The following is a 13118-nucleotide window of genomic DNA, read 5'->3' as shown; positions in this document are numbered from 1 at the left end:
TGTCTCTACTGCATCATCTATGCATTCCAGCCCTCTGTCACCACACACTATCAATGCAGAGCATTTGAAAGCTCAAAAAAACCCCCTAAGATGCTCAGATAACATCTGTGAGTCAATCTTTTTTGTTCTTCAAAGCCAGACTCAACCATTCCACCTCCAAAGACTTAACACATTCCTAAACGGTGCCAGGCTACCTGGAAGTAAGTAGCATGCTCTTCTCTGGAGCCTATGAAATACAAATATAACTCTCCTTTGCAGGGTAATGTCTGTTTGCTGTGTATTGTGCCACAGATCCATGAAAACCTATTGTCCCTAAGACTATTTTAAGTGACTTTGCAGTAAGATAACCAACAGGAAATGAGTTTTTCCCTTTGCCATCTAATTCCATGACATATACAACAGAACCAGTTTCTCCTGAAGTAAACTGAGAATTTCTCTTACGCAGAAGAAAAGTGACCTCCTCCTGGAGTTAGTATGTTTGCAACCTGCTGTGCATCATGTTAGGGAGCAACTGTAATGACAAGATACCTACCAAAATGCCCTATCCAAAAGATCACATCTTGTATCTAGGAAATGATGAAAACCTCCAATTGTAATGATTAATGTATTAGAAATTATTAATAATGGAAGTAACTTGGTTTTTTTAAGAATGAAATTTTGCAAAATTAGTGGCTGTTATGGGGGCATGCATGAGCCCTGTGTGTGCTGCATCAACATAGGTATGTCAGAATTAGAATAGGAAGAACAAGGTAAAAGTGTTTTGTGTTTGGAGATACTGGCCTAATCAGGTGTTTCCAAATTCAATTATTATGTCGTGTAGGTATCTCCAAATAATACTATTGCAGCATTTTCTCTGCCCAGGAAATGAACATTATCCATTAACACTCAGACACATCAATGTTAAGCAATGAAAATGTGAGAATTTTAAATTCTACCAAGAAAGCAGAATATTCAGTAATCAGACAGGGAGAACTCTGGGAAACAGTGACGTGAGGGTCCCCATGGCCTCTGTCCCTGATGACCCAGTTATTATTTGATTTATGTGGACTTGCAGCTGCCCTTGCTTCGACCCCAGAAAAGGCTGTGTGGGAAGTTTGTGTCTCAGAGCCGTAGCATTGCTCTGCAGAGTGTCTGGAGCCTAGTGTATGCACAGAAACTGATAAATAGGGAAAAGGCCCAGTTTGCTCCAGCTGGACTCAGAGCTAGGATCAGCGCTACAGCCCAGCGGACTCAACTCTGGAAGCAAGAAACTCTCTGGAACTACTGTAAGTATTTCATTTACTTCTCTGAATGCTCTGGGATTATAAATTGTTGCTCTAGCCATAAATCAATTTGCCATATGAAAATATTTCAGGCATTGGGCTTTTTTCTTCCCCGCTTTTTTTTTTCTTTCTTTTTAAATGGCTGACTAAATGAAAATAGAAAACATGCACTTTTACTTAAATTTGGTATCCTACTGCCAGGAATTTGTTCCAACAGTACTTCATTTGATATACAGAGTGAAGTAAAATGACTTTTAAATTCAATTATTTCCCTCCCTTCCCCAAAGTACCTGTAAAACTGTAAGTTTCAAACCACCTCTAACCTCTCATTTTACAATGTATAAAAATTATACCTTTGAAGTAATTATTCCTGGGGTAACAATTCCAAAAGAAGATTTCAAGATAATTGCAACACAGTCCATTAGTGAAATAAGCCAATTCCTGTTATGGTTATTATATGAAAAGGAAGGCACACATTTAATGAGAAGTGGGGTTTCTTTGAACAGCAGCTTTGGGGAGCTTCCTGGCACATTAAAACTGGGAGAAACAGAGAAAACCTTAATAATGCATATAAGCTGCATACAGGATTAATCAAGTGATCCTACAACTTCCCCTGCAAAATCATTCCAGAATTGCATGAGTGAAACTGACTATATCACCTGCCATCACACACAGTTGCCACTGATTGTGCTCAGTTAAATTTTTTTTGGTTTTTGGTTTAAATTTCACAAATTAAAAAATTAAGCTATGCTTTCCAGAAGCAAAAACAGTACAGCAATTAACACTGAGATTGAAATGTGGTATCTAGTTCCACTACATGATCATTAACATGCCACAAGGTGTGTTAAATAAATGCTAAAGACCTTCACCTTGAGTTCCTAAAATTCCCCATAAACAAGAAATTTCCCTATGACTCAACCGTCAAAATATTTATGATAGCAGTTAAAGTACTGCCAATACATACCTCCTAAAGAGTTCCCTGGAGCCTCTTCTACAAGAAGTATGTTTTGCATCTTAATAAAATTGATAATATAAGTTGAGGATATGTTACTTTATGATATGGTATTTTATAGCAATAGAAATGATAAAACCAACATATTTTACCATAAATAACAATAAATAGATGTACAGTATGTATTCTAGTCTGAATGTGTACATTCTATTAAGCGACTGGTTTGTGATTCTACTTTACTTTTCTCAATGGCTTCTTTTTTTCTTTAATGGCTTCCATCTTTGATAAACTGAAGTCTTTCAGTTAGGACTAAAAACTGAATGTTGCTGAATTTCTTTATTAGATGGATAACCAAGCCCTTGAATCAACATACATTCTGGTTTCTATTAACATTATTAGTTCAGAAGACCGATTACTGTCAAAACCAAGCCTGTAAAAGCGCAAAATTTTCAAGCGTGCTTAAGCAACCTAGAGTCTAGGTCACATCATCTTCTGGGGGGAAAAAAAAATTATTAAAATCTCCTGCTTGTAGAGGCTTTTAAAATTAAAACCAAACAAACACCACCACCCCCAATGATGAGGATTTCACACATGAAAATACCCAGCAGAAATAGCACCTCAGAAGTAACTGAGAAGAAGGAAAAGCAGGGAACAGCATGTGCCTTTATGCAGATGACATTTTCTTTCAGGTCAGTATGCCTGACTAAGGACTGAAGACTTTCATCCTAATTGTGTTACTCCTTGTGATTCTATGAAACAAGTTATTAAAAAATTCACCTTCTTTTGTTTTCAGTTATTTCCACTTTTTAGGCTAAAGACCTTTATGCATCATCTCTGGGAATATAGGTGGGTTTTTTTTGCTTCCTTTTTAAAGCACACATACACAAAACATATGGCTATATTTTGAGTACACAGAAAAGAGAAAAATGGGCACAAAATATTTTGGTTTGGGAATGGCATGACTATAAGTGCCCCAAACACCCAAAGCTCTTACTCCAATCTTATTTAAACTTTGTCCAAGTTATGTTTTGAAAACTACAAATGGGCATGTATGCTACATTCCATCAAGAATTCCACAGCTTCACAGTGTGTAGCTAAGCTTTATGTGTGTGCAGAATTGACTTGCCTGCAAAGTAAAGGGTTAATGAATGTATGTGTGGGCTGAAGAAGTGTCCTTTAGGTCATGGTTCACTCCCATGAGGTGTGGGAGATGAGTTTGGGCTACTGAACTTTTGAGAGACCAGTATATAATGCATCACAAACTTTCAGCATCTCCAGAAGTTTGGAAGAGGCTTCCCTACTGCTGACTGACTCATATATATAGGGTGAGACAAAGGTTGTTACACATGACTACGACAGTCAATCTTATAAATAATCAAAACTTTCCTGCCCTAGAAAATTAAGTTCCTTCCTTACATTTCTTATTCTGTTCTTTACATTATTTGTTTCAAAAAGCCCAATGCTATTTTATGTCAGAAGAACAAGCTTGTTAATGCTAAATTCTCGAGTATCAGAAAATGAAACAGTTAACATTCATGCACAGGCATGACCATTAAGTCTCATTTCAAGACAGTATAGCATTCCTCAAATAACGACAGGATTTACTATTAATACTGTTATAACATTCTCTTAATTTAAGAGTTTCAATTTACAAAGTCTCATTCTAGGCTGGGAATTCTGTGGTTGCAACTGGTAAGTTTTATTAGCCATAAAAATCAGTAAGAAGGGCTAAATCCTCAAATCCATTCTCATACAATACCTAAGTTGAGGAAACTTTGCCTAATGAAAGTCTGCTTCCAAGATTTAGAATGTTTAATCAACTGACGACCTTGCATTTGGTAATATGTACTTCATACTCCCAATATAGTATTTTTATCAGACTGGGTCAGTGTAATTTTATTTTAGCTTCTATTCTTCTATTATTTTTCTTTGAAGAAACTATTGGAATCCAGAAACACATTTCTTCAGCAAATACACATTTTTGGGGGAAAAATGTGGACTTTGCCCAGGCCAAATTGATCTAACTGATAAAGACCTCATGATTCAGTGAGTCATTTCGCTCTCAAACAAATATTTACTAGCAGAGATAACAAAAAAAAAATCAGCATTCCAGCCTCACTGCATCTTTTCACCTTCTGCTGACAACATGAAGAGAAAGTGTTCAGTTCCAAAGATATGTCCAGTTTGGGGGGAAGGGACGTGTGTCTTTCACAACATGACTTCAGTTCAGGTTCCCTGAAATGATAGATCCATTTTCTCAGCTGTAGCTAGGTATAGGTATTGCACAAAACCCAATGTGTGAGTCTTTAAGGAAGATCTTTAAATCCAATTTGCTGTAAATTCTGCAAGAGGCATATACAGAGAATCCCACTGCACACGTAGGAGTTTGATTTGCTATACTTTCCAAATACTTGCCTTTTTCATCTTTTCTGTCCTTCCCGTCTGCTCAGGGAAAGCCTATGAATAGTTCGCTGGCAAACTGTCTTGTAAAGTCCTTACTCAATGGGCATCAGATACAACATACTTTTAACCAGTGACGCTCTCATACATTCCACACATGCAGAGGGACAATGGGGCAAGGAAAAGATTTCCTACTAATTTCTCTAACAACTACTCCATTACCACACGATTGCTAAGCAATACCAGAGATTGTCTATACACACACATAAACTCAAACCCAGCTCATGCTAGTGTCCATATAGACATTCTTTTGTTCCCTAAAACTCTTGCAAGTATTTTTAGAACACACTTTTTCACAACCTCTCTGTAAAGTCAAATTACTGAAAAATAAGGTAAGTTTTGAACTTAAAGCACAATAGCTATTCTGCACCAACTGTGTCACTGTGAGCTCTCAGTACACTTTGTTATGGTGAATATCAAAGCATCCAACCAGGAGCCCAGGCTCCTTCAGTAATCAAGGGACAGGGAAAATAGAGGGCAATACATCTAGAGGGCAATACATCGTATATGAGATACTGATTTTTTTGGTCTTCACAGGATGCTTTGTACTCTTAAAGGAATACAGGGTCTTAAATCTGGAACCTAATGTAAGTTAGGCAGCGCTTAAGTGAGGCAAAGCTGACTTTATTGCATAAAAGAGTATTTACATGGGGAAGAAGAGATATTCTATGCTGGCCTTTCCTGGCTATTTTCCTGTATTTACTTGCTTGAAATCTGCATAAAAATGGAAGGAAGCAAATTCATGAAGCCCATCTTTGTGCTGAAACATAACACCCACCACATCCACATTAGTGCAAATGCCCTCTTTCTGAAAGGAGTTTTTTTCTATCCAGTGAAGCTTTTAATCTCTTCCTTAACTAGACAATTTACCAATGATTAGTCTGATTTCCCCACATGGTTCTGTGTAAAATTTGGAGCAAAACAGTTCTAAATATAACTTGGACACTTAGGAATGGACTCTATCCTGAATCAGTACTATTAGGACAATCAAACGTTTTGCAACCTCATTGAAAGTCTTATGTAACTTTGCACAAACCTCTGATTTTCTTATGATCTGCAAACTGTTCCATGCTCTGGAGTTTTCTGGTTTTAGCTCTGTAGCTAAACCTACCCAGCAATTCTTTCTCACATGATGTTTCTCTTACTTTTCTACTTCTCTAGGTTGCCTTCTTAACAGTCTATCACAGAGCAAATTGAATGAAACAGTGCAGTTGGGAACAGAATATGGCAAATACATTTGTCACTGTACCTGATGGGTATTGTCTTCCTGAGCCCATACAGTATTATGGTGAGTAAAGCAAAATTTTTACATTATGAAAAAGCAGCATAGTAAAATGAGCATCTGTAAGAATTCCCATTATTTTCTTCATTTTAGTTTACCTTTACAAGCTCTTAGAAGCTACACATTTGAATATCAAGCCCATACTGAAAGTGCATTGAAACATACTAGCATGTTCTCATCCAGATTTTTGTACACAATGGGATTATGCTCACCGATCATTTCATATAAACATTACTGGTGCTGTCTCCCTTTGACTTGCATGAAGAAGATACAGGTTTTATTACAGTATTCCAGATACATTATAAATACAAAGTTGTTATTCTATATCTTATATAACTATAATTGCAACAACTAATTTGATTCTGGATGAGTAAAAGCAGGACCCAAAGCCCATTAAGAAAAAGACCTCCAAACTGCTTAAAAAAACCCTTTCCAATTTGTTTTTACAGAGATTTGAACAATCCCAAAGGAAGAATGAAACATGATGCATGTTTTGATGTTGCACAAGCTTTCTTCAGTACAGCTGTGTACATTTAAGGGGGGTTGGATAAAATTAAAATTCTACAGACAGGAAGGCAGGAAGAAGGTCTCTTCATAATTCTGTACCTACATTTTGATAAAATAAAACTTCATAACTATAAAGGATTATATGTGGAAAAATACTAAATAAAACAAGCCTCTGCTTTTTACTCTACTGAATTTCAACTTTAAGACTCCTGTCACAGTAATTTTTACCACCCTATAATTTCTGGACCATCTTTGTCAGACTCTTGTGCAACATTTTCAAAATTATGCCTGAAATATGTATCAATAACAAACACTTCACTCATTAACAAATTCACTTACTTATGGGAAAATATTCTTCTGTATTATTAGTGGACAACTAATAAAAACAACCTTTAAGTGTAAAATCTAAGGGTAGCTATATCGTCAGTTGGCAAGTGATGTTCAATTACGTACTAATAAGGATCCAGCAGCACCCACATGACATTGCCCAAACTGTCCACGCCATTTTTACTACATCTAAGATTTTACTTAAGAACACTACAGGTAGTACATTTAAAAAGAATGTGTCAGACTGCCCTTCTGAAAATGTGTTCCTCTAATATTTATGATTAAATATTTAATCTATAAAACATTTTAAAACTTTCAAGTAGCTGATGTCGAGATACTCCTCAGGTTTTTACTTCATTTTCAATTTCTTCTGTATCTAGATGTTTTACCGGAGCACATCAACTACCAGCTGCAAGACACCGATTTTCAGACTGCGCCTTACTGCCAATACTCAACCATTCAAATTCCTCCTCCAGTATTACAGTCACAGCCTTCCCAGTCCCAGTACAGCACATATGGCCTGGACTCTCAGTACAGCGACGGGCAGTGTATCATCAGCAGCTGTGAATTAAGCAAACCCCCTTTCACAGCTCCCCACATGGATGATGGTGGATACCAAGTATTAAAACGGCCAAGATTAAGTCACTCCTCTTTGAGGCTGAAGGGACAGGAGGAGCTGTGTGTTGTGTGCGGTGACAAGGCCTCAGGCTACCACTACAATGCACTTACCTGCGAAGGCTGTAAAGGTGAGAGAACGGGCTGATCTGTGTCTTACCCAGGACCGTGGCCCCACAGTGCTCAAAATAATGCTCCACAACTGTGATTTACGCAAACAGATTTCATTATTTTTTAAGTTGACGTTTCTACAGAGGATTTTGATTTATTCAAGGAATGCTTTATCTAACACGCTTGTTCCAGATTCACATTTTTATAACATATTTTGAAGAAATGCTTTCATAGCGTGTATTTAATACAAGCATTTCATGCTTCTCATTATTGCATTGATTATTCACTAGAATAGTGTCTGTTTAAATAGGTGCTGATTGTCTCATGACCATTTATTATAGATTTACTTCAGTGTTATTAATTTTACTTATTATTAAAATAAAACCAAGTAATAATTGCTTGCTACTTATATTTTAACTTGCTGTATGGGAGCTGTCTTGATCAGGTAAGGAAAACAGCAATAATATTAGTCAGAAAGAACAAGACATAACTATGTTGTTAAAAAGCAAACTTAAAATCAAGGTAATGTTTCCACTGTAAAACAAACAAACAAACAAACAAACAAAAAAAACCAAAAGAAACTTTAATTCTTTAAATCATTATGAGAAAAAGCTCCTTAGATTTCTTCAGTCATAACCTGATCCTTGTCTGTAGGCTTCTTTCGACGTAGCATAACCAAAAATGCAGTGTATCGATGCAAGAATGGTGGTCATTGTGAAATGGACATGTACATGCGAAGGAAGTGTCAGGAATGTCGCTTGAAGAAGTGTAAAGCTGTGGGAATGCTAGCAGAATGTAAGTTCTCCTTCCATGCTGGCTACTTTACTAATCAACGCAGATAAAACCTTTTCCAAAGTCAATCCCTTCTCCTCATTAGAGCTAAATGGTATTGATCTAAACTTCATTTAGCTGTAGGAAAATTTAACTTTGGAGTCTGTAGCACCTCTAGTATCTTCATCTGCAGAAACCACCAATGCTTGGGAAGTATCTCCTGAAGTTAAGAGGACTGCTGTTCAAAGACATTATGAGGAAAAAAAAGAAAGTACGAACGAGAGACAGCTAAATATCCTGAACCTTGACAGGACAGCAATAAGCATATCAGATGTGCTTTTGTGTTTGGGGAAAAAAAAAAAAAAAAGCACAAGAGTTTTTCATGAAAAATTCTCATGCTTGTATGTCACAGAGCCACAAGCAAGATAACATAAAAAGACTGCAAACACTTAGGCCATTGGTGAATACTGAACACTAACTTGCCTAATGAATAACACATTGCCATATTCTCTAGGAAGCATAGTTTCTTATAGGTGATGGCTCCTGTGATGCAAGACTCGTGTTATCTATAACAATAATAAAAGTGATTATTTTAAATTGTAATTATTTGAAAATATACATATTGATATATGCTTCCATGCCTCGCAGGTTTGCTGACTGAAGTACAGTGCAAGTCAAAGCGACTCAGGAAGAATTTCAAACAGACGAGCAGTTTTCTTTGCAATGTAAAACTGGAAGATGAGGGACTGAATAGTAAGCATGTATCATCTACAACAAGATCTGGAAAAGTGGGATATTTTTCTGTTTAAAATATCTCTTTTTGTCATTAATTTTTGCCCCAAGTCATTGTCACTTTATTGGTTTATTTTTTTAACAGATCCCAGAGAAGATGGAACTTACTCCAGGGGAACATCAGCTTCTTGACCACATTGTAGCAGCACACCAGAAATACACAATTCCCCTTGAGGAAGCAAAGAAGTTTGTACGTATACAGAACAATCAGCCTGCATTGCTAAGTTATTATTATCCTAAGCATTGTATCTTGGTTATATCAGATGTCTAAATGCTCTTTCATGCAGCTGCAAGAAACTGCAAGTCCTGAGGAAAGTTTTCTCCGTCTCTCTGAGACAGCAGTTGTCCATGTACAAGTGTTGGTGGATTTCACAAAAAGACTTCCAGGTAAGTTTCTTCCTTTGGGAAATATTGCAGAATAGTGTGATGCTTTTTTTTTTAAGAGGCAGAAAACATACTGATGGCATGAATCTGAGAAAAATACGGGCTTTAAGAAAACTCTCATTCAGCTGACTATTTTTAACTCCAACTCCAACATGAGGACAAGTTAGAAGCATTCACTTCAAAAGCTTGCTATGATTAGATTTCTTTTCCGTTTCTGACATGGAGTAGAGACATTTTCTGAAAGTACATGGACTTCAAAATACCATCTAGAGTGAATTACTATTTCAACACATTCTCTGAAATCCAGTTCTGTTTGCAATTTATCATAATCATCAAAGAAAAAAACAGATGTTCCTTCAAATGAAAAGGCAGCACAGAAGGGACTTAGCCAGGTGCTCCTATTCGTATTTTCCTTTAATCAAGAACAAGGGAACATGCAATTAAGTTCACTGCATTTCAGTGTAAAGTTGACAAAGTAACATTTGATAGGAAGGATGATAATTTTTTCACTATTCTTTAAGTTGCAAGACATATTGACAAAAGTCAATCAACATGTCTAAAGCAGATATTTGATGTAATTTAGCACTACTGTGGAACAGATCTGAAAGAATGGATAAGCTGTTTATTTTCTTAATGTTACATATCCTTCTTTGATCAGAATTCAGAAAAGAATAAGAAAGTTCCTTTGCTTTTGAATTATAAGTGCAGATGATGAGTTTGTCAAAAGATGAACACAACTGCAAAAAAGATCAGGTATCAGTGAATAAGGAGAATATCCACAGTCACTAAGCAATGTAGCTAATTTATAAGGTGTTAGGTCATGTGATATAAATCAGATATTAGGAAGAAATTTTCAATAAACTCTTGCTTAGTCCCAAAATTCTTACTTGTATCTTCCTGTGAATCTGTCCTGGTTTCAGCTGGGATAGAGTTAACTGTCTTCCTAGTAGCTGGTACAGTGCTATGTTTTGAGTTCAGTATGCGAAGAATGTTGATAACACTGATGTTTTCATTTTTTGTTGCTCAGTAGTGTTTAGACTATAGTCAAGGATTTTTCAGCTTCTCATGCCCAGCCAGGGCACAAGAAGTTGGCACAGGACACAACCAGGGCACCTGACCCAAACTGGCCAACGGTGTATTCCATACCATGTGACGTCCCATCTAATAGAGGAACTGGGAAGTGGGGGCGGGGAATCGCGGCTTGGGGACTGGCGGGGTGTTGGTTGGCGGGTGGTGAGCAATTGCCCTGCGCATCATTTGTACATTCCAATCCTTTTATTACTACTGTTGTCATTTTATTAGTGTTATCATTATCATTATTAGTTTCTTCTTTTCTGTTTTATTAAACCGTTCTTATCTCAACCCAGGAGTTTTACTTCTTTTTTCCCGATTTTCTCCCCCATCCCACTGGATGGGGGGGGAGTGAGTGAGGGGCTGCGTGGTACTTAGTTGCTGGCTGGGGGTAAACCATGACAGAATCATTCTAACACTGGACACTGACAACTGCACTTTGTTTGGTTTTTGTCTCAACTGCAAACTAGCAAGAAAGATCCCAATAGTCTTTGGTACATGCATCTTTTAACTATGGTTCCTCCTTTCCAGTAAAGGCATTTATTTAAAAAATCATTTTATCAATGCATGTTAGGGGCTTAAAGGCAGCCACAGCCTTCCGTGATTCTTAACATGTATCTTTCTCTGCAGGATTTGAAAGTTTAGCTAGTGAAGATCAGATCGCGCTGCTAAAAGGGTCAACAGTTGAGGCAATGTTTTTGCGTTCAGCCCAAATATATAACCAAAGGATTACTGAATGCCAGCCATCAACAAGTGAAAGTAAGTTTGACTAACAAGCTTTATATTAACACCAGTAGGAGGTTCTGCCATTTTGAAACAACTTCCATTCGTTTTAATTAGCTTAATCTCAAACAATTTCCTATTCAAGCATAGTGGTACTTAGAACAGTACTGGTAATGCCTGCATACCTTCTATAGGCCTTTTTTTCAAACAGCATACAAAAAAAAAAAAAAGAAAAAAAAGAAAAAGAAATTAATTGGATCTCTGTTTTCCTCCCACTAGTTCCAAACAAAGAGCAATATTTTCGAGTGTTTTCACAAATTGTGGGGTGGATGTATAATATTAGCTATATTAATGACATATTATATATTGTGTCAAGTTTAACACAAGAGACTCTGACCAACAATAATGCAACCAATGAACTTGGTGCTGGATGACATAAGGAACAATTTTTTTCTACCTGCATGGATCTGGGAAAAATTCACACATTTTCAGGTATATATCTGCAAAGCAGATGCAGACAAATATTTGAAGTCACATTAAGCTTGGCTGGGAACTGTCATCTGTCTTGTTCCAGGTCATGTAAGACTTTCTGATCGTGGGACATGTTGTCACATTCAAAACCTTGATAAAAATGACATTTATTCCATGGAAATGTCTCACAATGAAGAGAGTCCAACTTCCACTACTACCACAGGTAACGGAGGTCTCCAAATCAAAATACTTGGGAGTCTTTTGCTTTGCTGGCACCCTGTTCTTAATCACACTGCACAACACCGTTGGTGTGGCCGCTGCTCATTCTCTTTTCCTTTTCCTCTGCCCCCCCTGGACCTGCTTTGTTACGTGCACAAACATTACATCCTCATGGAGGGAAGAGGTGGTGTTCATGTTTGCTTATATCCTAGGATAAAGCCTTGAGCTACATATATCAAAAGCTCCACTGTTCAACTGCAATACAACTGTTGTTGCTACTTCAGAAATTAACATTGTTTTCACGATGTTTGCTACTTCACGCAATAGAACAGCCAGGAGCCTTTTAAGATTTGGACAAAGATGATTTGTAATAGCAGTGCTTGTTTCTGCATTGAAATAACATTCTGATTATTTCATTTCATTTTTAAGGTATAACTGAGGAGTTCATTACCGCACTGTTTTACTTCTACAGAAGCATGGGGGAACTGAAAGTGACTGAGACGGAGTATGCCCTGCTTGTGGCAACAACAGTGTTTTTTTCAGGTAAAGTGGGAGGCGACTAGCTGTTAGGCGCGTTCCAACGACCTTCCACTTGCCCCGGGCGCTGCCCGCCTCCGCCCGTCGAGCCCTCGGGTGCGGCAGCGCCCCGCGCCCGCCGGCCCCGCCCAACCGCCCCGCGTGCTCCCCGCAGCGCCCCTGCCCGCTAACCGCGCTCTCCCACAGACCGCCCGCTCCTGAGGAACAAGCGGCACGTGGAAGAGCTGCAGGAGCCGCTCCTGGGCATCCTCTACAAGTACTCGAAGATCCATCACCCGGAGGACCCCCAGCATTTCGCTCGCCTTATCGGGCGCCTCACGGAACTGCGCACCCTCAACCACACCCACGCGGAGGTGCTGGTGACATGGAGAACAAAGGACCCCAGGCTGACCTCCCTCCTCTGCGAGATCTGGGATCTGCACTAGGCGACGGCCGACCCTCGCGGCGATGCGGAGCCGTAGCGCAGCCGCGCTCTCCTGAGGCATGCTGCTCCGCCCCTGCGCGCGCCGCGCCCGCCGCCTCCCCTCCCGCCTGCGCCGCGCGCTTTTGCTTCCCGCCTTTTTGTCTTCCCTCAGCAGCCGGCGAGCTCGGGGCATTAGCGTGCCCGTCGTGAGGTGTTGGCTCTGAGTCCTGC

At 38.6% G+C, this 13118-nt stretch overlaps 1 protein-coding gene across 1 annotated transcript; it reads left to right on the top strand.

Moving 5' to 3' along the window:
• Window positions 1-5871: 5871 nt before the first annotated feature.
• LOC104838647 (bile acid receptor-like) lies at window positions 5872-12909 on the top strand. The gene is made up of 10 exons (XM_010578513.1): window positions 5872-5962; window positions 7171-7536; window positions 8171-8311; window positions 8936-9075; window positions 9165-9269; window positions 9367-9466; window positions 11165-11293; window positions 11832-11951; window positions 12377-12490; window positions 12671-12909. Exons 1-10 carry the CDS (start codon window positions 5872-5874, stop codon window positions 12907-12909), a joined length of 1545 nt encoding a protein of 514 aa, XP_010576815.1.
• The last annotated feature ends 209 nt before the right edge of the window (window positions 12910-13118 follow it).

This window comes from Haliaeetus leucocephalus, unplaced genomic scaffold, assembly GCF_000737465.1.
Source record: "Haliaeetus leucocephalus isolate CR32 unplaced genomic scaffold, Haliaeetus_leucocephalus-4.0 Scaffold68, whole genome shotgun sequence".
Lineage (NCBI taxonomy): Eukaryota > Metazoa > Chordata > Aves > Accipitriformes > Accipitridae > Haliaeetus > Haliaeetus leucocephalus.
This window is presented reverse-complemented; position numbering and strand designations above follow the sequence as displayed.